This window comes from Peromyscus californicus, unplaced genomic scaffold (assembly GCF_007827085.1).
Source record: "Peromyscus californicus insignis strain IS unplaced genomic scaffold, ASM782708v3 Scaffold_41__1_contigs__length_357258, whole genome shotgun sequence".
Lineage (NCBI taxonomy): Eukaryota > Metazoa > Chordata > Mammalia > Rodentia > Cricetidae > Peromyscus > Peromyscus californicus.
The window spans coordinates 1-26,255 of record NW_026294553.1 but is presented as its reverse complement, the minus strand read 5'-3'; the positions used below and the strand labels follow the sequence as shown (position 1 = coordinate 26,255).

The window sequence follows — 26,255 nt, the reverse complement described above, 5'->3', positions numbered from 1 at the left end:
AAAGGAGAAAATGAAATTGGGCGGTAATTAAAACCGTGATTTTGAATGTACCTATTGTCACAAATTGTGTATTGTGGCTCAGTGCTATGCTGAGAAGGATCAAGAAGTGAGTGGAATGTCCTAATTGTCTCTTTGCTTGTTCACTGGCTCACTTACAAGGTGAGGGGAGCTCTGCTGGCCTTGCTGTCTTCTGCCATGTTTCTTTTTTATTTAATTTTTTATATACGTTTTAGTATTCATTTTACATACCAACCCCTGTTCTTCCTCCCTCCCCTTTTCCCGTTTCCCCCCAAGTTCTCCTCATCCCATCCCCTGGCAATCGGACCAGGTCTTATCCTGGGTACACGGACTAGATCTTATTCTAAATACATGAGCTGGCTTCATTTTTTAATTTTTTAATTCATTTTACATACCAACCACAGATCGCCCTCTCATCCCTCCTCCATCTCCTCCCTCCTTCCCCCCCAATGCCCCATCCCCTCCTCCAAAAGGGTTAGTCCTTCCATGTGGGAACAGGAAAGCCTGGTACATTCAGTTGAGTCAGGACCAAGCTCCTCCACCATGTGTCAAGGGTGAACAAGGTGTCCCGCCACAGGTAATGGGATTGAGAAAGCCAGATCATGCACCAGGGATAGATCCTGATCCCACTGCCAGGGGCTCCTCAAAGAAACCAAGTTTCTTCTGCATGCAGAGGGTAGTATAGTCCCATGAGGGTTGCACAGCTGTTGGTCTAAAGTTCGTGAGTTTCCACAAACTTGGTCCAGTTGTCTCTGTAGATTTCCCCATCATGATCCTGATCCTGCCTTCCTCATTCTTATTCTCACTCTTCAACTGGCTCCTGGAGCTCGGCCTGGTGCTTGGTTGTGGTTATCTGTACCTGCTTCCATCAGTTACTGGATGAAGGATCTATGATGACAGGATATTCACCGATCTGATTACCAGGGTAGGCCAGTTCAGGCACCTTCTCCACTATTGCTAGTAGTCTAATCTGGGGTCATTCTTGTGGATTCCTGGGAATTCCCCTAGCACCAGGTTTCTCCCTAGTCCCATAATGACACCCACTATCAAGATATCGCTTTCATTGCTCTCCCACTCCAACTGCCCCAGCTTGACCATGTTCTCACTCCCCATCCCCTTCCCCCACTGCCCCCCTCACCCCCAGTTTACTCATGTAGATATCCTCTGTTTCTCCTTCCCAAGGTGATCCATGTGTCCCTCTTAGGGTCCTCCTTGTTTCCTAGCTTATGAACTGCCTTTTTAGAGCCCATTCCCTATGGTGTGATGCCTTATTCTGCCTTGTTTCTATGATAACACTTGTGAAGAGGGAGATTCTCTAAATCTACAGAACTAAGATCACGGAAATTAACAAAGAAATCTATCATTTTATCCCAATCATGAGCTCCTTGTCAGGTCCCTCTTTGATAAAGAACAGGCCTAATACAAAACTCCAGGTTGTTGTATAGTCTAATTTTTTATCACTACCAGAAGGTTTTCTGAGAAATTTCAAATTAAAATGTATCTTGTATCTCAGGTTACCCCATCCTATCAGTCTTATCTATAATGTTGTTCAGAGAGAGCAGTTAGGAGCCTCACTTCATAGAAGAGACACACTAAGTTCAATGACTTGAGAAGAAGATTTTGTTTTAATGTGTCATTTAGAGATTTTTTTAAGTGCTTCTTTCCTATACAAAAGAAGAATTATTCTCAAAGCAAATATTGCAAGACAGCTAAGTTCTACTTCCTTAAGACAGCATAGTTTGACACCACGGAAAGTTGCAAAGCAGAAAAAAAGCAGGCAGCAAGTCAAACTCAACTCAAATTGCTAACAATGCCTATGAGATGCAACCTGGAATGATCTCTAACTACAAATTGTACCCCGGAGACCAGCACACCATGGAAGACTATTGATCATGAGTAAAGTACAGAGAGCTGCTCTCCAGAACTACTTTATCAAACATTAAAAAATTAATTGAACATTATTTTTGGGAGGGAGGAGATGTAAGAAGATAGATTAGACGATTCTACACATAGGGCAAACATAGGGAGACTTTAAAAGCTATTGTAGATGTTTATTTGATACTAGCAATGTGGTCAGTTATCATAAAGTACTTCTCTTCATCACAAAATAGTAAGGATTTAAAAAGTCCAAAGGGAAAAGTCTAGAAGCTTTAAAAATTTGTTTGAACTGAGCCCTAATTCTTCTAAAAAGGGCCTCCAAAATCTTGAGTAGAATTATCATACTCCATAATGAAATGCTTGAGTTCTTCAACATGTTGCTCACCTATTTCATGCAAACTCTGCTTCATTGCAAATTGTATAGGTTTTTCTAATGAACGATCCTTTTCAACCAGCCTTTCCACCACCATCCTGAAAGTTTCACAGACTTGTCGGTAAACCTTCTTAATCTCTGTGATTTTTGAGGCAATCGCTTTTGAACAACTGCTAAACTGGCTGTCTTCACACAGTTCTGGGCCAGCTGTTGTCTTTGACTCGGGTTCTTCTGTCTGGTTGATACATAATGGTGCCTTGGATCCCTTCGGGCCAGCTGTTGTGTTTGACTCAGGTTCTTCTGTCTGGTTGATACATAACGGTGCCTTGGATCCCGTCTCAAACTCGGAAATTTCAGCCAAGTTATTTTCTTCTGACTTCTTGGGATTTTCATTAGCCCACTTGCTTGCAGCATCAGCCTGTTCCTTCTCAGTCAGCCGGCTGGGGCTTTTGAACACCTTGGATGAAGAACTTGAGGGCACAGTATCTCTTGATGTTTTCAAAAACTGGATGGGTCTCTCTCTACATCTAAGCCGAGACTGATGGAAGGAGCGCATCCTGCTTCTCCTGCTGAGACTGGAGCCAAATCTGCTGGGTAGGGAGTCCTTCCCGTCCACACGTGATTCTCTCAAAAAAGGAGCGCCCCGTTCATGGGGAGATCGTTGTCTTGAATAATGGGAAGAATAGAAACGTCTTCTTCTAAAGCCGTTTCTCATGGCCCTGTATTGAGGCTGTCGGCTTGTGGCATACTCATCTCTTGACCATCGGTAGCCATAAGGGCCTCTTTTGTAGGGTGGGCCACTTCTTGGATTCTGAGAAAAACAGCGGCCCTCATCCCATTTTTGGTAATCAACGTGACAATAGTATCTACTGTAGCCTCCTTCATCGGGTCTGGCTAGCAGAGATGGTCTCTTGTCTCCCAGAGGCGGTCTCTTTGGCACAACGTTAATTAATCGATGGTTGCCATCACTGGGATGTTTCCAAGGAGGCGCTTGTTTTTCTGGAAGTCGCTTGCAGTCATACCATCCCTGCGCTTGTTTTCCTGGAAGTCGCTTGTAGTCACACCATCCTTCAGACCACATCTCATCTCATGGAAGCCACTGTACTTCTGCGAACAGAAATGTGTACTTCCCTTCCTGTTCACTTTCAATTTCTAACCATACTCATGGCTCAGTTCAAGAATCTGTTATTGTCTAAAAATTCGTCATCAGAACTCTCCAACACGTACGTTCCACCGCTGCTGCTGAAACCCCACCAACAGCTCTCTAATTAGACTTAGGCCCACTCAACAGCAGAGAAATCATGCCAGGTGCTTGAAAGCTAGGCACTTAGCTGGGGCTAGTGAGGTCTTGCATCCTAGAGGAGAATGCAGTACTACCACTTGACTAAATCTGTACAATTCCTAAGTGAATTCCACTTACTACAAATAAGTGTAGCTCTCACCCCTCACCAAAAAAAGCTTCTCTTTGCAACAGAGAGAGACCATTGCAGAAAACCACAAACACTCAAATTCAGAGAACAAGTGATTGTGGGGCGTGAAGCCCCAATATATATTAAACAACTCCTGTTCCTAAGGCTCAGGGAGCATCATTAAGAGGAGGAGTAAAGATTGTAGGAACCAGAAATCAAAGGGAAGCTTCACCCATGATATTTCAACAATATGATTTCCTAAACAAAAACTGAACAAGGAAAATACCAATCAATATGCTAACTTGAAAGTGGGAAATCTCACAAGGTTCCACGAGTAAACATGGACCACAGGCTGCTAAAGAATTAGTCTTCCCCAGGGATGACCCTTTTAACTCGTTACCAATACCAAGTGGTCATCTCTGAATTCATATACATATACAAGCAACATTAAATAGACTCAGAAAATTGTATTCATATATATATGTGTGTGTGTGTGTGTGTGTGAGAGAGAGAGAGAGAGAGAGAGAGAGAGAGAGAGAGAGAGAGAGAGAGAGAGAGAGAGAAAATTAAGGAAAAGAGATCATAAATTTGAGAGGCATCTAGGAGGAGAGGATATGGAATGGAAGGAAACAGGAAAGGAAAGGATGTGATTGTATTTTCATTTCTTAAAGTTTAAAAATTAAGTAAGACCTAAATAAACGAGGCACCGCCAATTTTACTGCTTGGACACGGAGTGAGAAGCTGAGAGTTGAAGTTATCTGCTTCCATCCTTTGTGCATACCCTGCTGGAGCTGCTCCCGCTATGGATGATTGGGAGGATCTGGTGTACCAGGCAAAGCTGGCAGAGCAGGCCTGGCGATATGACGAAATGGTGGAATCAATGAAGAAAGCAGCAGGGATGGATATGGAGCTGACTGTTGAAGAATGAAACTTTTTATCTGTTGCATATAAAAATGTAACTGGAGCCAGAAGAGCATCCTGGAGAATAATCAGCAGCTTTGAATAGAAGGAAGAAAACAAGGGAGGAGAGGACAAACTAAAGATGATTTGCAAGTACCGGCAAATGGTTAAAACTGAGATCAAGTTAATCTGTTGTGACATCCTCGATGTACTGGACAAACACATTGACTTTAAAAGGTTGGACACACCACTAACAACAAAAACATGCACAAAGGGAAAATAACTTGGCCTTACATAAGGCTGTCTGAAGGAAATGACATTTTATTCTACAAAGAACAGATGATAGCCAGCCAAGGCAAATCAAGAGCAGTTGAAAGACACTCCAGGAAAGGGTAGTAGTGAAATTTAAGGACCATAGCAGGAGAGGCCATATCATGACTAATGAACGACAGCTTGTTCTGTGTGATAGAAAGATGGGGGAGATAAAGACAGATAGGAGGAAAGAAAGTGGGATTGAACAGACACGAAGAGACAGAGAAAAGGGAGTGGAGTAGAAGCATATGCAAACAAAACAGTGAAACCCTACAGAGGGGCCACATCAATTTTCGTCTATACAACAAAATTGAACATTACTGTAACAGCAATAATAACACACTAAAAGATTTAAACCAGGAATTTACAGAATACGATATCACTGCAGAAAACATACTCAGTGGGGGAAATTCACACTTCTTTTCAGGCAGAAGTTATTATGCTTAAAGTTTTCTATTAATTTCTGGTATCTTAACCATTGTGATCTATTCTGATTGTTGACTGATTAATCTGTAGTGTCTAAGGAGAGCTGCTGACAATCTAAATCATTTAGGAATTCAGACACAAGAGTCAGTTTCCCCAAATGGAACAGCGATTCATGAGAGTCACATAAATTCCTGATGTCAGTTGAGTGCATAACAGGTCACAAAGAATCTTCAACTTGTTATTTTTGTAAGAAAATCATGTCCTTGTTGATACTTTATTTTTAAAACATCTTGAAGTTTGTAGTTCTCCAATTAGAGTGTGGGTTTCTTTATTCAACTTAATTCAATTTGTCTTAATTCATCACTGTCCTGGAATTAGTTATTTACCAAGAAATTGAAGAATTTCTCCTCTTACTGTAAGGCATATGTGAAAGAAACTCATCATTACATTAGAAGCTCCACAAGCAACTACAATGTAACAACTCTAGTGACTCTCATGGCAAATGCACCAGGATATTATTTGCTATATGAGGAATTATGTCAGTGAAAGCACCCTATAACATTAGAGCCCCATTCCAGGTAATTTCCCTGAGACCTATATTCATTCAATGCCCTAGAGTGATTTTTTTTTGGTGCTACAAATTGTCATACAGTCTGTATAGAAATATAACTAATAATTATAATGGGGAAAATGCAAATAGTTCAATTTGCATATATATATGCATAAGGGCAGACACAGTATGCATTACCTCATAAGTGTACAAAATTCCTTACAAAATTCTATTAGCAGACTGGAAATTTCCTCCAGGCTATCTAACTTCCATTGTGTTAGAAGGTGCTATGCAGTCTGCTGGAGTAGAAAAGGCATTATGAACTACAATTCCAACATGCTAGACAAGATGTGCCCACTTGTACTACAGTAACATCAAAGTTATAGGGGTAAACAACTATTCTCTGGTAGAGTTTCAGGCCTGCTTTACAGGAGGGAATTCATACACAGTACTGTAAAACAAGGAAACAAGATATTGGAAGAAGTCTTAGGCCCAAAAAGTAACTTACAACTCTTTCTGTATCTAAATTGACATGGCACTAACCTGCTTTCTAAATACCTATGTTCATATTCATACATTAGTGCTGCTCTCAGCCTTCATCAAGGAGCTTCTCTTTGCATTGGAAACAGTTAAGACATAGACTCAAAGCTCATACAACTGATAATTGAATTCTTAGCTCTATACAGAACATTCATATCACCCCTCTAAGGTTCAGGGAATACCCAAAAGGAGAGGATAGAAAGAATGCAAGAGATGTAAAATGGGGAGAAAAGCTGAAAAATACACTTTTCTGGGCATGATATAGGCATTGCAATCATGAACTCAGAGCAGTTAGGACGGTTGGTACTAGTTTTATACAAGACTAGAGCTGCCAGAAGTAAATCATGGATATGGAAGGAGCTCACACCACACTGACATGTCCTACTGACCTTTGGGCTACTGATAGGTTCTGGGGGAGGGCAATCATTATCTTCAGTTGTACACCTACTGATGAGGTCACTGAGCTACAAAGGGTAGTACCAAATCCATGGTCACACAGACAGGCTGGTGAAACTCAGTGGATCACGAAAAAAAAAAAGATGTGAATGTGGAAAAGGGATTTCAGGTGAGGGTTAAGTGGGAAAGATGGGGCAGGACTGATCAAAGAAGTCAAGAGCTGAGAGTAATCAGAACACATTATCTACAAATACAAAATTGTCAAAGAATGTTTAATATGTCATTTTATATGGGAGGGAAAGGAAAGAGTACAATGAGAGAGGGAGTATGGGAAGGTGCAGCTAAAATTAAGGGGCTATTTGAAGGTCGTATGGAACTCTGATACAGTAAAGACTTCCACAAATAGATACACATATGAAGGAGATCAAAATAAAACTCCCCAAACAATGGGAGAGACAGAGCCTCAACTGAGCACTTCTCATCACCAAAATGAAGCCTCCAGTTCTGGAAAGGGTTACATCTAATTGAGTTGTTGGCCACAGGGGCCTTAAGGCAACACTCACACAACCTAGGCTCCTGCCAAGGTCATTGATTGCTCTCTACAAACTGATGGTGAGGCTCTATTGTGAAGACAACACCCATATAACTCACAGAGTTATAACATGGAGAAATTGAACTGGGGCCTATCTAGAGCCTTCACCACTACTGACTAGTGCTCATGGTAGTGGCAGGTACTCTGCACACTACAGGTAAACACTAACCCAGCTACAAAACCTTTCATACACAATGATGACCTGTGCTAATGCAATAGTGGTACAAAACCTGTAAGAGTAACCAACCAATTACTGATTAGATTTAAGGCCCCACTCCATGAGATGGACCTATCCCCAACACTGTGCAGACCACCAAGATCCTGAAACCAGAATGGACAGGACCCTATCAGAAAACCAAAGACTTCTGTTCCGCTAAAGCAAAAATAACTCCTAAAAACATTCTCTTATAGCCATAGATCATTGTCTTGATGAGTCACCATCAGATAAACTTCCTCCTGCAGCAAATGAAAATAAATACAGAAACTCACATGTACAATCTGCAGAAAGTGAGAGACCATGGGACATTCAATCCTCAATGAGATGTGTCTATCAAATCATTCCCCTCGGGGCTCAGGGAATCCTGTGCAAGAGGAGTTGGAAAGAATGTAGGAGCCAGAGGGAAAGAGAAGACACTACCATTGCCTGGGGGACGAGCCTCCAACAGGGCAGGGCTCAAAGGGAATCCAGAGTGAGTGCCTACTACTGGGAACTATGACTTTTTATCTGAGGGGGTTAGGGAAAAAGACTCACACACACTCGTGACTGTTTCCTTCAGACCTTTCTTTATTCTTCTTTTGCAGTCTCTATTCTTTATTTACCTGATGATTTCCTACTCTCATTCTGAGGTTTTCCTTCTAATGCATTTTAACTCTACCTTTATTCTTTCCCTTAAGATTATATAGCCCAGCAAAATCTTTCAGGCAGTTTAAAAATGACAGAGGGGTTATATTCTGTTAGTGTGACAATCCACAGAGGTCTAGTATTAATTTATCAAGGGTGCAATGGGGATACAGACTCAATTATTTTGTTCCTAGACAGAGAACTGTGGGCAGCTAGTGACTACAGAGAGAGGGGAATTGACCTCTCCCAGGGATGAGACCTCTAAGTGGTTAGTCAAGGCAAAGGAGCAGCCCTGAAATCACATACACACCAACAACTAAAGCAGACTCAGCAGGCCATATTCACACACTTATTCATACACATATGTCTATACGAAGGAAGAATAATTGAAAAGAGACAATTAATGTGAGAGTAGTGGGGGAAGGCATGGGAGGAGTTGGAAGGAGGAGACTTGGGAGAAAGTGAGGGAAGAGAGGTTCTATCAGTCCATTTCTTTATTTGAGTTGGCTTTAGTTGGCTTTCTGCTTCTGCAATAAAACACAGGAACTAAAGCAAACTGGGGAGGAAAAGTTTATTTCCTCTCAGAGCTCACAGTCTATCATTGAGAGAAGTCAGGGTAGGAACTGGAGGCAGGAACTGAGGCAGAGGCTGTGTGCTTGGTCCTCTTGGCTGCTTTCTAATACACTCCAGGATGACCTGCTCTGGGGTGGCTCCACCCACAGTGGGAGGGACCTCTCCATATCAATCACTAATCAAGAAAACGCTCCTCAGACTGGCTTACAGGATGGAGTCATTTTCCAATGGAGATTCCGTCTTTCCAGATGCATCTAGCTTCTGTCTACTTGACAAACATTCTTGTCACCACAACAGACACTTTGTCCACTGGAAAAAGAAAACCAAAACCAAAACAATTTAAAAAGAAACAAACAAAAATGGTTCTCTCAGATTCTATGGTTGGTATGAAATCCCAGGTATGGTCAGAACCAGCTCTGTCTGGATAAACACCATCTCCCTAGAGATTTTCAATGTTCCTCTTGCCCATGTGTGATACAACGTGGTCAGGGTGAGGATGAAAACACTATGATGGAGGACAGGAGAATTTATGAGTCACTGTAAACACCACTTGACAAACTCCCATGACATAAAAGGCTACTGATGCTCACTCAGTGATGTCCCCCCACAAAAGGAGACCTTGTCATTTTCTTTTAATGACATTTCATTGATAACTGTCATACATAACATACTGATGCAGAAGACACATGAAGAAAGCAAATTGAGAATCTATTTATTTCAAATACAGGTTCTTAGGGAAGAAAGATGTAACAACATGTGGGCGGAAGGCAAAAATGCATCTGCAAGTGGATCCTGGTCAAGGCGGGTACACTGGGGATCCTGCACAATCTTTAGATTAAGGTGGAGCGGGTCCCAGGAGAAGCACTGCTAAGTCCTGGCTGATTCTTCCCTCACCAGATCTGTTCTCTCCTCTTCCTGAACCATCTCTGCAATGAGAGGGAAGAGGGATTTGTTCAGTAGGGTAATCAGGATATAATCAGAAAAAACCTCGTGTGACATTAGCTGCTCTCTATAATTTAGATTGCACAGAAGAACCTGCTGTCTCGCTACTCTATTGCTGTGTGGGGCTGAGGGGCTGGAACAGAGTCCAGTGCTTGCCTAGAATGTCGAGGCCCAGTGTCCACCCCAGTACTGCACAACAGTCCTTGGACAAATGTCCAAACGTTGCATGCCCTTCCGGCCTCCCCACAGTAATTCACTATGGAGGAAGTCAGCAGGATTTTCAGGCAGATGCACCAGCGTGCTTCAGATAATTACAAAGATGTGTGGCCTCACCAGATGCTTCAAAACAGCAGAGGGACCGGGCATTTGGACTCTATGCTTTCCCATTCCCATCAGTCTCTGTTTAACCAAGCTTACGTCAACATTATCAGTGCTGGGTTCTGCCTGTCCACTATCCACACACCCATATACTCCTGTAAGGATAAAATCTATGCTTACTTTGCAGTATTTCAAACAGTTTAGGATCATGGAATCCCCAGCTACACTAATTTGAATCCTTTATTGGTCATAACCCCAGGACTACTCCACAGAGAAAACCTACCCTAAGGATGCCAACATCAAAGGACTGGAGTGCACTTGTATATAGATATTGGTATAAATACTGAATGTAAAAAAAGACATAAAGAAGTAGGAACATGACTTGCACCTAGTATGGTGGAAGAAAAGTCTATAATAGTTTTGTGGGAGAGCATAACCAGAGGCAGGGACATCTGGGAGAGTCCAGAGTGGATGTGACCAGACTGAGCCATGTGAGGAGAGGAGGGAGGGGGGATACAGAAGTATCAACATTATAAACAAAGGCAGTGTGGTACCTGAATTATCCCAACCATACCTCAGGCTTGCCCCGCTAAACATTTCTACTTGTTCCACCTAAATACTACATGAGAATAGCTCCACTCCCAGTTTATAGAGCTCCCACTCCCTTTTGGAAGCCTAGGACAGCAAGGCAGGGGTCTTGCAGGCTGGAATGTGTGGGTGACTTTGGTTCTGGAGGGCAAAATGGAGGCAGACAAAATGGCTCAGCAGATGAACATGCCTGCCAGCCAGCCTGAGGAGATGACTTTGAGCCCAGGACCCACATCCTGGAAGGAGAGAACCAGGTCTTTCCAGCTGTCCTCTGACCTCCAAATGTGAGACACAGCTCCTCTCGTCCCCCTACACACTCATGCCAAGACACAATAAAACTTCAAAATGTAATCTGAAATTTTCAGTAAATGAAGACAAGAAGCACAGCTGAAAGAGAGCCAGAGGCCTCTCTGTACCAGCTTGTTCCCTATGAAGGGACTTGAAGCCACACAAGGTGCTTACCCTTCCTCAGCACTAGATCGTGATTTCTCTGGAAAAGGTGTTTCAACTCCTGCAGCTGTAGCCCTGTCACAGAGGCAGCTGCAGGACCCCAGCGCTGGCACAGGCTGCATTTTGGGCACGGTAACTGGAATGGACTGTGCACTGGGCGTCAGAACTGACACAGGCTGGACATGGGGTCCTGTAATGGTACAGGCTGCTCATTGGCTGACACTGTACTTGGCATAGACTGAACACTGGGTACTGTAATTGGTATGGCTGTACAGCACCCACCTGGAAGAGCATAGGGTGTGCAATAGGAACTGCCATAGGTGGTGTGCTCGATCACTTAACTGGCATAGGCTGTACATTGGACATAGTAAATGGCACGGGACAGACATGGGGAACAGAAACAGGCATAGGCTGTATCTGGACCTCAGTGATTGACACAGGCAGTACCTGGGGCACAGTAACAGGCATAGGCTGTACCCGAGGCTCAGTGATTGGCATAGGCAGTAACTGGGGCACATTAACAGGCATAGACTGTATATGGGACAGTGACAGGCACAGCTGTACACGGTGCACAGTAACAGGCACAGACTGTACCTGGGACAGTAACAGGCACAGGCTGTATATGGGGCAGTAACAGGCACAGGCTGTATATGGGGCAAAGTAACAGTCATATAGTGTGTACATTGGACACAGTGATTGTCATAGACTGTAACTGGGGCACATTAACAGACACAGGCTGTATATAGTAACAGGCACAGGCTGTACCTGTGGCACAGTCACAGACATAGGCTGTACCTGGCGCACAGTAACAGGCAGAGGCTGTACACCAGGCACTGTTACTGACATACACTGTACTCGAGGCACCAGATGTGATATATGCTGTACACAGATCACAAAGCTGCACAGCCTCGGTACCCCCTATGCTCTCAGGAACTGGCTTCTGAGGTGGACGCTCATTCTCCTGGCTATTGGGACTGGCACTCTCTCGGTCATCCATGATGCCTGAAGGTACAGCAGCAGAAGGACCTTCTCCAGTCTTCCCTGTTTTTCTGTTCTACTCCTCTCCATTCTGCTGTTGGGCTCCCGACACAGGGTGGTCCCTTCCACCCTCTTCCTCATTTCTTCCCTCTTCATATGGGGAGAGCATCGGTGTCTCAGCACCTGAAAGTAGAAAACAGAAAGAAGAGGCGACAGGGACCAGGGTGGTGCAAAGTTGCTATGACATCAAGGCAGGTGAAGCCCTCAGTGCCCCACTCCTCTCCAGTCACCTCTGAGGAACAACATCTCCTCATGGACATGGCCAACCCACCACTCCTAACATGCACTGACCTTTCCATTTTTCCTGGTCAGGTCCCTCAAGAGGCAGATGTTTGATGTTTCCATGCTCCATGACAGGAATGCTGTTGAAGATCCTCAAGGTTTGCCTTCCTTTGTGTCTCTTCACATTCTGAGGGGGAGACCCATATACTTCTGGCAGGAGAACTACTCCACCAGGAAGGCTTCTTTCTCTTCTATACCTTAACGACCTAACATCCAAGTTATTGTAACCAATCAGAAGCCTTCCTTTCTGGCTTCCTGGAATGATTGACAGTTGCAATGGACTGAGCCCCTGAGGTCCAAAACCAACAGCAGTGTAGCTGGAGTTTTCTCTCTGGGTCCTGCCATGCCCCGGCAGTCCGACAGCCCACGTATAAAATAAACACACAGATGCTTATATTATTTAAACTATTTGGCCGTGGCAGGCTTCTTGCTAACTGTTATTATATCTTAAATTAACCCATTTCTATAAATCTATACCTTGCCACATGGCTCGTGGCTTACCGGCATCTTAACATGCTGCTTGTCATGGCTGCGGCTGGCAGTGTCTCCCCCCTCACAGCAGTTTGGAGCTTCAGTGAGCAGGATGTGTTTACAGGGAAGGTGTGGCCCTTGGGCAAGGCGAGTGTAGAAGGAACCTTCCAAGTGGCATCTCAACTGAGTCCCCTGGTCTTGGGGAATTATCTTCCTAGGAAATGGGTGGTGGTAAACTATGGGAACAAATCTGCAGTGAGTAAGAAAAAAAAACAATAATTTTGAGGCCTTGTGGAAATGTGTGGACCATATCTCTTGGGGAAGGTGGGAAAAACTCACAATGAGCACATGAGGCTTGGGTGAAGACTGGAAAATTTCTCAACATTCCAGACCCCACATTTCCGACTCTCTATGACACATGAGATGAACATTGAGTAGACAGGGTCAGCTCTGCATGTGTCTGCTTCAAGAGTCTTCAAGGACTCTGAAAGCAGAGGCCAGTTCCGGACCTCCACCTTCAGCAGTGGCATTTTAGTCCCATGTTTACAGTGTGTTGTGCAGCACTTCGAAACAGCCAGTGCAACCCTTGCAAAAGTTAACAGACTCCAGACAGCCAGTGAAGAATCTGCATTAGAATGCTTATAGAAGGTCCTGTCCAGTGCTTCTCAGCTCTGCAAGTTCAGACACTGCACCAACTGCACCCTTTGTGTTGCAGTACAAACTGCTGAGGGCTGAGGGTGCATTTGTACAATAACCTGGGCAGAGTAAGTGCCACAGACTCTGGAAGGCCATAAACAGTGGAGAGGTTGTGTGCACTTCTTGTGGTAGAGTGACTGACCTCATTGACAGTGCTTCAGAGTGCTGGGGTTGGGGTGGGGTGCTGTGGGATGTTCTGTATGTTAAATGTGTTGCTCTGATTGGTTAATAAATAAAACACTGATTGGCCAGTAGCCAGGCAAGAAGTAAAGGCGGGACAAGTAGAGGGGAGAATTCTGGGAACAGGAAGGCTGAGTCAGAGAGACGCTACCAGCTGCCGCCATGGAAAGCGAGATGTAAGGTACCTCTAAGCCACGAGCCATGTGGCAACTTATAGACTAATAGATATGGGTTAATTTGAGATATATGAACTAGATAACAAGAAGCCTGAGCCATTAGGCCAAACAATTTAAATAACATAAGCATCTGTGTGTTTATTTTATAAGTGGGCTGCCGGGCTGCCTGGGCTTGGTGGGCCCCTGAGAGAAAACTCCAGCTACAGTGGGGTGTTAATAGGACCTGAGAATGAAAATGCAGTATTTTCCTTTGGTTTGTTTCTTCGTTTTGTGTTTGTGACAGTCTCTCATGTATCCCAGGGAAGCCTGAACCTCACATGTCACATACTGTGTACATCAGGATGACTAGTGCTGTTCTTCCTTGTGTTATACCCTCCCACTGTTCACAGGAGTGCATAGAAATATCTGGCTTTTGGTTAATTAACTAATTATAAAAAAGAAGTATTAGAACTGGAGGCTTAGCTGTGCATAGAGCTGCAGCATGGCTGGACAGCCCCCAGGAATTCTAATTATATTGTAGGGCAAACATCTCAACCTATAAATGTGAACACCATGGCTAGAAATAGGAAAACCATGTCAAATAATGCTGGATATTAGCTAAATCAAACAGCTCATTGTTTTGGAGGAAATATCCAGCCTTTCACTGAAGGGAAGACATAGAGCACTGCTACTATGGACTGAAAGGGCTTGAGAGAAAGATCCGGAAGGTAAGGATTGACGCTGCATGGTGGTTATGCTCACAGTGCTCTCTGTGGGTGGAAAGTTCTTCAAGAGCGTGGTAAACCCAGCAGTAAGACAGGGATTTCAGAGTCCCTGAAGTGGGGGCTCTGACTTTAATAAGTCCTACTACACAAGGGAAGTCATAGAAACCGAGCCCCGTGATTTCAGGAGGAAGTTGTATATGGATTTGAGATATCTGAGTGAAGGGATGTTTACAAAATGTCCTCAATGAACAGCAGAAAGTCTTTTCTCTTAAAGTATCAATGAAAACGCTTACCCTTAGACACAGATGCCAGCCAGTCATGTGTAGTCAGCCAATAGAAACACAGATCCCTTTTCACACATTTACCTGGTCTCCCCACAGTCTCCGTCCATGTTTTATGAAGGTGCCTTCTCACAGACACACGGTCCCTTGCACAGCAATGTAAGCTACAGAAAAGTGGAGCCTCTTCTAATTGATAGGAAGTCCAGTCAGAAACTGAGCCAGACATGTGGTCACCTAGAGCATGCCTCCACAGGATCTGGCCCTGTAGCTGGATACACATTTTGTGTAGCCGTTTCCTCCAAGATAAGACATTCCATTTGGAGGAAAGCTCCTGAAGACAAAAGACATTCCAAATGGAGGCGAAACATATCATAATAAGGGAGAGATGGTTAAGACACAGGAAGTAAAAGGCTTGATAGCTCCAACTAGGCTTAGAAGATGTTTGTTCCCAGTTTCTCCCGGCTCCCCAGGAAGAGTGTCAACAGCACATCTCAGTTCCACATAACCGGGGAGCACAGAATGAGAATCCACAGTCAGCTGAGGCACAGGATGCCACCCACAGGTTCCGTTCATGGAACATCAGCCTCAGTGAGAAGACTGAAGCCACTGGATGTGGCAGCCAGGAACTGGAGCATGTCACCAGATAACACTCTGTACCTGGAAGATGGTGGCAAGGGCCTGTATGGAACTCAGGAAAGTCATGTCTTGCTGGAACATCCAATGTGGAGCCTCAGGACCCTTCCTCCTGATGCCTCCAGGGCCCCAGTGAACCCATCTCTCTGTCTATCTCTGCTTCTCCCTGTGTGATTCCCCACCATGACCCCTTGGGGATTAGGTCTAGGGTGGGACATACTGGAGTATGGGTGGGAACAGCCATGACTAGAAACACAGTGTCCTCTGCTGGAGACTTGCCCCACCTGACATTATAAATAATTGTTCCACAGAGGTGGAGTGAGTTGACAAGCCCATGATGAGGGTGTGGAGAATCATGTGGGGTCAGCATGAAGCAGCATAGCACCTGGAAATCTTCCTCACTCAGCAAGGCACAGTGACCACAGCTTGCCAGTGTCACCTCCTGCCATAAATGCCATTTCTGGAATAGGCTAATATGGTTCAAATACTTATACTCACATTTTAGTAACCTGAAAAACAATGGAACCAACATACTTAGAATCCACCTCTTTATTGTGGAGATAATTGCAGGGAAGAAAAGGTTGTCATGACCAGCACAGGCGGCCGAGACATTGGGGGCAGGGCCAGGTTCCAGGTCATCTGGCTTTGGAAAGAGGCCACACATGAGCTGCTCCAAAATCTTCAGGAATCGTTGTTGTGGGGACCAGGTGGTGCATCAATCAGCACCACCTTTCTATTGCTTCTGAAAATGGCTCTCCTGGCCCTAAACCAATCCTACAAGCAGAAGAAAGGGTTGCTTTAGTACACTGTACTGTACCACCACTGAAGAACATATCCTTTAACCACGTATACTGGCTCAATTTTACTAGCATTTTAGAACATCTATGGAACCCATCCCTGGGCCAGTATGTGCTAGGTATGTGCTCCAGGACAGAGCTACTCCCCTAGCAAAGTACCACATTTCTGTTTGCCCAGAAACTGTTTGTTTATCGATCTAACCCCAAGAACGGTTGAAGACTTACCTCAAGTGTGTACTGATTGTTCAGAATGCTGGAAGCAACAGGTTTCATTCTCATTGAAACAGTCAAAACACCCCCATGAAGCCGCTGAGGACATGTACCCCCACACCCAGTCCTTCTGCTATGGAACAGACCCAGAATATAGTCTATTCTCTCCATCACTTGATACTTTTAACGCATTCTTTCAGGAAAGCATGCAGATCTAGTTCAGTCCTTGCTGTGTGTTGAAAAGTATCAAAAACAGTTCTCTTGGAACCCCAGAGTACTATCTCAAGGCCCAAAGCTTTCTGTAAAAGGCTCCATGGTGATAGCCTTTTATGAGTATCCACAATGCACATTTTATGAGACAAAGGGCACTTCTTCCTGTTCTATGCTTCCTCCCCAGCCTCCAAGCATACTGTGTATAGGTCTTTTCCCTTGTGGGCATGTGGTCTGGAAAAGTCAGGACTGATTGTAATGGTGAGCAGAGTTCACATACATAACCAACAAAAGCCTGGTAAAAGGGTTATGGGTCGTTTGAGGTTCCTGGTCCCAGTATTGATTCAGAACTAAGCCAGGCATGGGACATTTACAGACTAGATCAAGAAGTCTGAGAAAAGGTTTTCTGAGACACACAGAGTGAAAGAGCTGAAGGTGGGCAAGAACATGGTCTCTTCACTTAAGTGAGGCATGCGGGCTGCACAGCCTTCAGAAGGTCATGGAGAACACACTATGTTCACTGAGGGTCAGACAAAGCACCTTGGCATCTTAGGTTTCAGGTGTCCAGGTTGGCATTTCCTGCCTGAGAAAATGGAGGTGTTTCATCATCTTGAGCCTAGTTTGGCTGTGGACTGGGTCTGGCATCCTTGGGATGCAACATCAGGTCCCAATTTGCTGCTACACCTCTCTTCTAGACAGCACCATCACAAGATGTGGAGCCCTTCCAAAACATTAATTTTTTAAAAAATACTGACCTGCACATCTGCTTCCGGCACACCCATTGATATTGCAAGATCCTTCCTGAAGTGAAAAGATTCCAACATTCAGGCCTTGTAGTGGAAATAAACTGTATAAAGACATGTCCTGTTTGCTTTTAAATGTTTGTGTCCACACTTGTGTGTGTGGACATGTGTACATACACACACACACACACACACACACACCCAGACACATACACAAACACATGCACACACTCGCACAGACACACACACAGTATTCCTCACACATACTTTGAGACTTACTTCAGTAACAGGTTTCTTTCAGGGACCAAAATTAAGGGTAATCCCCCAAACACAGGTATGTGGTCTATGTACTTATCATGTAAAGCTTCATTAACAGAGCCTCCACGATGAAATGTGTTAGTCAAATTTTAATCTGAGGTGGAATCCCTCCTGCATTTTCCCAGCCACAACTCAGGCTTCTCATTCATACTTACAGAGACTTATTTAGAACAAGCATTGTCTAAATTTCCCACTCACGTGTCAATTAAACAGGCAACAAAACACAATCTTTCCAGTTGGACTAGGGCACATCTGCTTACTCCAGAATCCATTTTCTGCTGGAGGGTCCAGACATGGTGGCTTTGTTTGTAGAGGAAATCAGGGGTCAGGGAGCACCAAAGGACAGCCTGGATGCACTGATAGAAAACCAGGCGCCTAACAGGCCTTCTGCTTACCTTACTTGAAAGCTGGGGAAGCGAGTCTCTTCGAAAAGACGCTCCAGGTCCTGCAGCTGAGACTGGGTGAATCTGGTGCGTCTCCGGAAAGACAGGTTGTCACCAGCCTGGAGACTGTTGGTGCCCTCAGGCATTGCCGCCTCTTGCTGAGGCTGCTGTTCAATACTGCTGCCATGACCACCTTCTGCCTGGATCCCCTTGTCCATGGCGCCAGAACTACCATCTCCAGCTTGTCCTCCTTCCATTTCTTCTTCTTCGTTTTCTCCCTCCTCTACCACTCCTGTGGCTTCCTGAGTAAGACCGGACTGAGCAAGCTCTTCTTGAGCAGGCTTGCTTGGGGCAAGTTCGCCCAGAGCAAGTTCGCCCTGATCAAGCTCACCCTGAGCAAGCTCGCTCTGTACAAGCCCTTTCTTTCCTCCTTCCTCTTCAGCCTTCGGGACTATTTCATTCCCACCTGCAAGAGAGAAAAACACAAAGATAAAGATCTGAGCATCGTGGCCCATGGATCATTGGAAAGCCTGGAGAGGGCCCACAGGCAGAGCTCGGTAATCAAAGTGCCTGGCCACTGGCCTTTCCACCAAATTTGCTTCCCGGACTTTGCCCAAGAAGAGTCAGAACCATTTTACTGACCATGCTGTTGTTCCTGGTCTTCATTAGCTCCTAGACACAGCAACCTGGTGAAAATGTGGCAGCAGCACTGGCGAGACTCCATGCCAGGAATCTTTCAATCAGACCCGAGTTCTGAAGACTTAAAAGCCGTGTCCTCACGGTCTGACGCCAGAGGTACAGCTGTGACTCTTAACCCGGAAGGCTTGTCTTCTGGAGACTCAACGTAATTACAATGTGTCCAATCACACATTCTGGCCTGCACAGCCTCAGTGGCTGTGGGCTTGTCCTCTGAGGTGCTTAGCCTGAAGCACTTTAGAGCTGCAAAGAGCAGGGAGTATTTAAAAACTGCAGTGAGTGTGTGCGGTGGGGGTGCGGAACCTGTGGCTCTGGTTTGCTCCTTAGCTGACACCTCTAGTTTTGGGTAATGCTGGACTGTCCAAATTCAGTCATAGGGAGTAACCAAAAGACCTTTTCAAACTCAGCAGGCCCTTGAGCCCAGCTAAATCACTTTATCAAATTATGGAAATGTCCTTCAAACAAAATGCCCCAATCTTGGTTGTGCTGCCTTGAAGAGCCCTGTATGATGGCAACTATGTGGGTAGGCCAGGGCAAGATCCTCCTGAGAGACTGTGCTCCCAACAGGGCTGAATTCCACCGGTGTTCACAAGCTCATTCTGATGGAGACCTTTCTCTACCTAGCTGTGCTTGACCAAGGTCCTCGGGTGACCCAGATACCTGAGGGCATCAAAGATCAACCCTGGGTACTGGCTCCAAACCTCACAGCTGTGAAGGTGAAAGACAGGAGGAGTAAGCAATTCTGGATGGAAGCTCTACAAAGAATCATTGCAGGACGGGGCAGAACTGAGGAAAAGTTAGAGAGACTCTCCAGAGTAGGTGACATTCCCAAAATTTAAAAGAGCCACTGAGCTCTGTCATTTCGTGGTTTTTGTTTTTAATAGGATCATGGTAGAGTCTGGACAATGATTGAGGTAATTGTTAGGAGATGGGTTAGTTCTCTGGTATAGCATAGGCTGAGACACTGGAGGGCCCACGGTCCACATGGTCTAGCCCACACCAAGGAGATGATCATTCTCTGTTCACCCATTGCCCACCTAGTCAGGGGTGGCTCAATCCCCTCCCACCACAGGCCCTTTATCCATCCCTGACTAGGGCTTTGTGAGTTGTGGACCTTGACTGTCTTGTCGCCATTAGCCACTGCATGGTCTTGTGTCCTCTGACTTTTCAGCTGTCCCAGGTGCTTTTAATTATCCTCAGCTCTCTGTCTTCTCACAGTCACCAAGAAGCAGCTGCAACTCTCCTTCCTCTTCTCCTTGTCTCCTGAGTCATTGTGAAAGGCTTCCCTGAAACACCGAAATGGGAGGCTTTCTTAGACACAGACTTTACTCACTCTCACAATTAGCTGCTGGAGAAGCTAGGCTATTTTAGGAGACAATAGTATCATGGGTGCTTTCCTGAAGGACTTGGTGGCCTGGTTGGACTGCCCACACTAGACCAGGAGCCCTGTCTTTACCAGTGTGAGACAGCTTGACTGTCCTACTGATCCCATAAACACTTTGTGTCTCTTCTTTGGTGTTCCTGGCTTGGCTGTTTCAAATCAACCCTCATTTTAGCCCTAGCATCCCTTCAACATATGCGAGCAACTTAGAAATTTGAACGTGAGTGCTTTTTCCTCACTAAGGACAGAGACCTCCCTCCTGCATCCATACCAACCCCAGATTCTGAGATAAATTTCCCAAGACACTGTTCCAGGGTTGGTGTGAAGCAGGTAAGCAATCATGTATTCAGGGTGCCCCAGAGACTGGTCATTTCTTCCCCTTTCTACTGAGCTCACAGGACACTGGGTGTATTCTTTTATTTCTGGCAGTTTGCTCCCAGGGCTTAGCAAAGAGTGATGCAGAGGGATATCACTCTCTGGTGGTTGATTCAGCACCCTAAAAGATGGATGCTTGCTGTGTAACCCAGAGGAGCTGTGGAGTGCAATATGGGAGTAGCTAACAGAGGTAAACACCAAGGCCTGTTCTGCTCCAAGCTGTCATCTATGTGAGTCTGGAAACCAGCACCCATCTCTGCCTTTACCTTTGATCCTCTTGACTCTGCTGTCCCCATCTTGGACCTGGGGAAGGGACTCTACTCCTCTGACTCCTTAGGATGTCTGCTGCTCGCCTGCTGCTATCTAGTAGCCCAATCTTACATATCACTGCATTGACAGGAAACCTGTACCCATAAGCAGCTTTTGCTGTAGAACAGCAGTGATTCATGAGCCCAATTACTGCTCTGTGTGATTTTCTTTTAGGTTATCTTCTGTGAGGGACTCTCCAGGATTGAAATGCATTAATGCAATCTTGTGGCTCCTTCTTGTTTAGTTACATGCTCAATGCTTTAGGTCAGTGATTCTCAACCTTCCTAATGCTGTGGCCCTTTAATAGAGTTGCCCATGCTGTGGTGACCCCAACCATTTTCGTTGTTACTTCCTAATTGTAATTTTGCTACTGTTATGAGTCATAATTTAATATCTTTGTTTTCCAATGGTCTTAGTTAAGGTCTGTGGACCCCAAAGTTAAAAGGGCCTACAACTCCCAAGTTGCGAACCACTGCTTCAGGTTAAGGCATGTGATTGTGAAGTTTCTACACTATTTTCCAATGGGACTCTGCTCATCATAGTTATTAGATGGGAAACCTATCTGCACACAGATTTTCCTGAGGGATTTCTTGGTCAGCATGCACAAGTCCACACAGGTGCATTCACAGTCACAACATTCACATGAAGAAACATCTGTAGCCAAAGCCCTCCCATCCCATTGTCCAATCCCCTAGAGTGAGGCTAATGTGCAGATTGTAAGAGCAGTTCTAGAAATATGGAAAGCAAAAAAGGAAAGTGGTCCAAAATGTTTCCTAAAGCTAGTTCCTGCCGGGAAAGGAAACACAAATGAATTCTAAGTCTTTTTTTGATGAGCACAATTTAAAAAAAAATCTTGGATCACTGCTTAACTAAAACCCAAGACAATATTAAGTTTACCTTGAAGAATGTTGAGATAATTCAAATGAGCAATTTTAGAAGCAATTTTTCAGCTCTAAGAAGAAATGTAATTGTGGGATCAGGATCTATACCTGGTGCATGCCGGGGCTTTTTGGAGGTCATTACCTATGCTGGGACACCTTGCACAGCTTAGTACAGAGGGGAGTGGCTTGGACCTGCCTCAACTGAATGTACCAGGCTCTCCTGAGTTCCCATGGGAGCCTTACCTTTTTGGAGGTGGGGACAGGGATGTAGGTTGTTGGGGGTATGTTGGGGGAATTGTGAGGAGAGATGAGAAGGGGATCTGTTTTTGGTATGTAAAATGAATAAAAAATTTCTTAAAGAAAAAAAGAAGAAACATAATTGACAGGGAATGAATTCTTTGATGAGCTTTTACCTGCGTATGACATCATGTCACATACAGAAAGAATAATAAATGGGGAAGCTTTCCTAGATTTGAGACATCTTCCACAAACCCATGGTCAGCATAGTAGGGACACCTGACATTCCATGAACCAGCTGCGGCCAGGTTGGCTCTCCCACAAGGCCTTTGTGGCTCATAGGACAGGATACACTGACCCCAGCACTGCCCACTTAGTCACAGCTCACTGTGTTCTTTCTCTGCTCAGCACCCCATGGCCTGATCTTTCAAGCCATCAAGTGATAATCATGTCTTTGGCAGGAAAGTCAGAGGCTTCCACCTGGCTCATCTGAAATGCAGCTGTTCTCTCTCTCTGTGTGTCTCTGTCTTTCTCTGTCTCTCTGTCTCTGTCTCTGTCTCTGTCTCTCTCTCTCCCTCTCTCTGATTCTCTCCCCTCTCCTCCTCTCTCCCTCTCTCTTTTTTGTGTGTATACTGGTGTCTTGTGTAGAAATAATGAAGAGTCAGGCCCTCTCTGAACCAGGAAAGGAGTGGACAGGTCAGGGATCATCCCTTCAGTCTTTCAACCAGCCACATCACTTTGGAGTGTTCTTGCTTAACCCCTCTGGTATGCTGTATCCTAGCAACAGGCCCTGGAGCGTTCTTGCTGTATCCAGGCCATAGTTCCTGTCCCTGGTTATAGGTCTCATCCTACAGGGACTCAGTAAGGACTCTTCCTGCTGTTTGTAAGAGACACATGGTAGAGAGAGACAAGGGTTGATTTAGAGCGAGCCCAGGACTGGGAGCTGGGTGGGAAGACATCTAGAAGGACAGTATCCTGAGGAAGGAGAGGGTGGGGTGGCTGAAGTGAGCTCCAGGGAAGGGTAACTCTGAAAGTGATGGTAGAGGTATGGCCAGGAGATGGTCTGGAGACAAACTGGGCCAATTTTCCAGTGGAAAGGAGTCGAGGTTGGGGAGAAATATGTACCAATTATGGACCTCGCCAGGTCATGGTGGCACATGCCTTTAATCTCAGCACTGGAGAAGAAGAGTGAGGGAGATCTCTGTGTGTTTGAGGCCATTCTGGTCTACAGAGCGAGATCCAGGATAGGCACCAAAACTCCACAGAGAAATCCTGTCCGGAAAAACCAAAAAAATCATTATGAGCCCCAAGAAAGAGGTTGGAGCTGGGGTACCCAGCAGTGCACAGGAAAGAGGCCACTGAGAAGCAGAAGACTGCAGCAGATGAGAGCATGCTGTGAGCATGACGCACTGTGCATCAGTACAGAAGTGAGGCAGGCTGCAGGACAGTGGTGGGGATTTCTCATGTAAAGCAGCCTGGCTAACCAGGGTCCAGTGTACAGAAGGAAACCTGGGCCCTTGTAAAATCTCCAGGACCCTAAATGTGCCTTTGTGGGGCTCAAAGACCAGTAAAAATGGTTCTGTTGTGTACACAGTTGACCACATAAACTCCCCTTGTGCTCTCCGAGAGGGACCTGTTCTTCCTGGATGCAAGCTTAGGCTGGCATAACAAGCACTCAGATAGTCCCCTGGTGGGGTGGTAAGAACATTCAACTTCTTCAGTGACACCCATGGAGAATGAAGAATCCTTACTAGTAGAAATTGGTTATAATGACTTAGTGTGTGTTGATTTGGCTGTGATACTCACTGCAGAATTATGTCTAAATAAAAAGCTGGGAAGGGCCTTGATATCCTTCATTGGAGAATTTACTCCATAGGCCAAAGTCTGACCTGAGGCTAGATGATTTTACAGACCATGAATATCATGCTCTCACAAGTGCAGTCCAGGTTGATCTTTCCAAAATGCCACCCTGACTCTGCTGCTTCTCTGCTCAGACGCTGCCCACCACCTTTCTGACTTTGCAGGAGCCCAACAGTGCCCTTCTCCGACCTCGTATTCCATTTGAGTTGTCACCAAACAGTGTTGTTTGGTCCACCTTTGTTCCTTCTGGTTTTATTTCTGGCAGGTCTACTTTCTAATTTAACTCTGAGGCTCTGTCCTGTGCACACTTCCTGGTCTTCCTGCCTGTTTGAACGGTTCTATACTGCCATTAGTACCTCCTATTACTGAGTTGGGATCCCTGAGGGCCTCTGAGGTTGGCCTTTTTAGTGCTAGATGTGTTCCTGTGGACAGAGGACTTATGCTGGGAACAAGGAAGCAATTAGGCAGATAGCCTGCTCCCGTGTAGGAGGGATTGTAGCCCACCAATGTACCTGGGCCAACTCCAGTGTACCTGGGCCTCTCCACAAGGCTGTCAGGGTGGGCATTTTGCTGGCTACCAGATAACAGCAGTCTGCCAGAGGTCTCTTCATGAGGCTATGAGACATACTTGAAACATCTGTCCCTGTACTTACACAGGAACAAGATATTCAAAACAAAATAAAATTAAAAAGATCAACAAGATTTGATGGGCTAGAGGAATTGTCTGTAGTTCAGATTACAAGCCTCTTCCCACTGGACACTCAGACAGTTATGTGGCATACAACTCTGCCCTACACAGAGACATATTGATGAGCAAAGTATGGAGTGGAAAGATGATAAAAGTATGAGGTGTTAGGACCTCCCTCTCTTAGAAGTTAGCTCATGTAGAGGCACTATAATGTCATACAACCATGGAACAACAGAATGCCAGGATTAGACATAGAGACAAATTTATAAGGATATAAATGTGAACATTGATTGTATTATGTCGGAATTTGAGTAGTAAGTGCAGCATCTTTGGCCTGAAGACTTTTCCTGGGCAGTCTGACCACTAAGAGTTAATAATACACTGCTTGAGACATGGCAAAATGCCCAGGGTGGTTGAACATTTTTGTTTTAGTCTAGTGTCCTTGAAGCAACCAAAGCAACCAGCCTGAGCACAGGCTGTCATATGCCTCTAGATTCTCAAAACTTGGGTTATGAGGTTAGTGAGTAAGAATGATAAGTCTGTTTATTAATGATGTCAAAAGTTGAGGGAAATGATGGGAAATAATAACTCTTTTCTGTCATAGTTTATTAATGATGACTAAAAGATGAGCAAAAGGAAGTGAAACACATGTCCAAAACCAAAAATGAAATGATCTATGTTTTGGAACATCATGAATGTATCCCTGCTAACTAACTTCTATATAAATAAAGACACACTCTGGCTGCTAGTCAGTCAGGCTGCAAGAGTCTCCCAACCACCATGACCTGGCTCACTTCCTTCCCTGCTGACTCCTTATACTCTCTCTAAGTGATAGCAATGATTTTTGTCATCAAGATGCATTTTTTCAAGTTGAACGGTTCCTTGGATCTCCTGGTTTTTCTCTTTCCCTTCTCTAAAACTTCTGTTAGAAATTTTACTTTTAATATTTAAATTTTTTTGAAAATATGTAGAAAATTTCTGCATTCTTTGGTTTTCTCTGTGCACATGCATCCTGTTGCTATGGGAACATAAACCAATCCAGGAAGTAATTCACCCAGGCACTGAGAGAACACAGCACAAATTTTTTTTTTTTTTTTTTTTTTTTTTTTTTTTTTTTTTTTTGGTTTTTCGAGACAGGGTTTCTCTGTGTAGCTTTGCGCCTTTTCCTGGAACTCACTTGGTAGCCCAGGCTGGCCTTGAACTCACAGAGATCCACCTGGCTCTGCCTCCCGAGTGCTGGGATTAAAGGCGTGCGCCACCACCGCCCGGCTAAGCACAAATTCTTTAGCCGTGAAATCAAGACTCTTGCTAGTGCTTAAGGGGAACCAGCCCAAAGAAAAACCATTCATGTTTATAAAAAGGAGAGCTATAGCAGTGTACTCTTATATATAAATTTATCTACAGCAGGATCTAGGATCCCACTTCAAGATACATTTTCTGAGCAATTAAGCAAGTTTTTTTTCCTATGGCATTTCTTTCCTTTAATTGACCATAGATATTTTTTCCTCACATAATATATATTCTGATTACTGTTTCCCCTACATCTATTTCTCCCTGTTTCTCCCCACCTTCCCTACCATCTGGCTGCACTCCCTTTCTG

At 44.8% G+C, this 26,255-nt stretch overlaps 2 protein-coding genes across 4 annotated transcripts; both read right to left on the bottom strand.

Moving 5' to 3' along the window:
• Positions 1–2,062: 2,062 nt before the first annotated feature.
• LOC128123705 (periphilin-1-like) lies at positions 2,063–13,317 on the bottom strand. 3 transcript variants are annotated; one of them, XM_052759976.1, is made up of 3 exons: positions 13,290–13,317; positions 2,595–3,301; positions 2,063–2,525 (listed from the first exon to the last, which is right to left on the bottom strand). In XM_052759976.1, the coding sequence occupies exons 1-3, from the start codon at positions 13,315–13,317 to the stop codon at positions 2,202–2,204; spliced, it is 1,059 nt and encodes a 352-aa protein (XP_052615936.1). In that variant the 3' UTR covers positions 2,063–2,201. The 3 variants fall into 3 exon arrangements, with proteins under 3 accessions (XP_052615936.1, XP_052615937.1, XP_052615935.1); XM_052759977.1 differs by lacking the exon at positions 13,290–13,317 and having other exon boundaries at positions 2,595–3,049; positions 3,233–3,582; XM_052759975.1 differs by lacking the exon at positions 13,290–13,317 and having other exon boundaries at positions 2,595–3,582.
• Positions 13,318–16,130: 2,813 nt separating this feature from the next.
• On the bottom strand, positions 16,131–19,475 carry LOC128123711 (rhox homeobox family member 2-like). The gene is made up of 4 exons (XM_052759983.1): positions 18,871–19,475; positions 18,241–18,694; positions 17,540–17,585; positions 16,131–16,341 (listed from the first exon to the last, which is right to left on the bottom strand). Exons 1-4 carry the CDS (start codon positions 18,950–18,952, stop codon positions 16,249–16,251), a joined length of 675 nt encoding a protein of 224 aa, XP_052615943.1. The 5' UTR covers positions 18,953–19,475; the 3' UTR covers positions 16,131–16,248.
• Between the last annotated feature and the right edge of the window lie 6,780 nt (positions 19,476–26,255).

Excerpts from the sequence above, each read along its gene's own strand:
- LOC128123705 (XM_052759975.1), bottom strand. The coding sequence starts at position 3,350 with ATGTGGTCTGAAGGATGGTGTGACTACAAGCGACTTCCAGGAAAACAA. Across the intron at positions 2,526-2,594 it reads AGTTTGAGACGGGATCCAAG|GCACCATTATGTATCAACCA; the intron begins GCACCGTTATGT and ends AAGGGATCCAAG.
- LOC128123711 (XM_052759983.1), bottom strand. The coding sequence starts at position 18,952 with ATGGAGTCTCGCCAGTGCTGCTGCCACATTTTCACCAGGTTGCTGTGT. Across the intron at positions 18,695-18,870 it reads AGACCAGGAACAACAGCATG|GTGGGAATGAAATAGTCCCG; the intron begins GTCAGTAAAATG and ends TCTCTCTTGCAG. Across the intron at positions 17,586-18,240 it reads TTCCCCAGCTTTCAAGTAAG|GAAGGATCTTGCAATATCAA; the intron begins GTAAGCAGAAGG and ends TTTTCACTTCAG.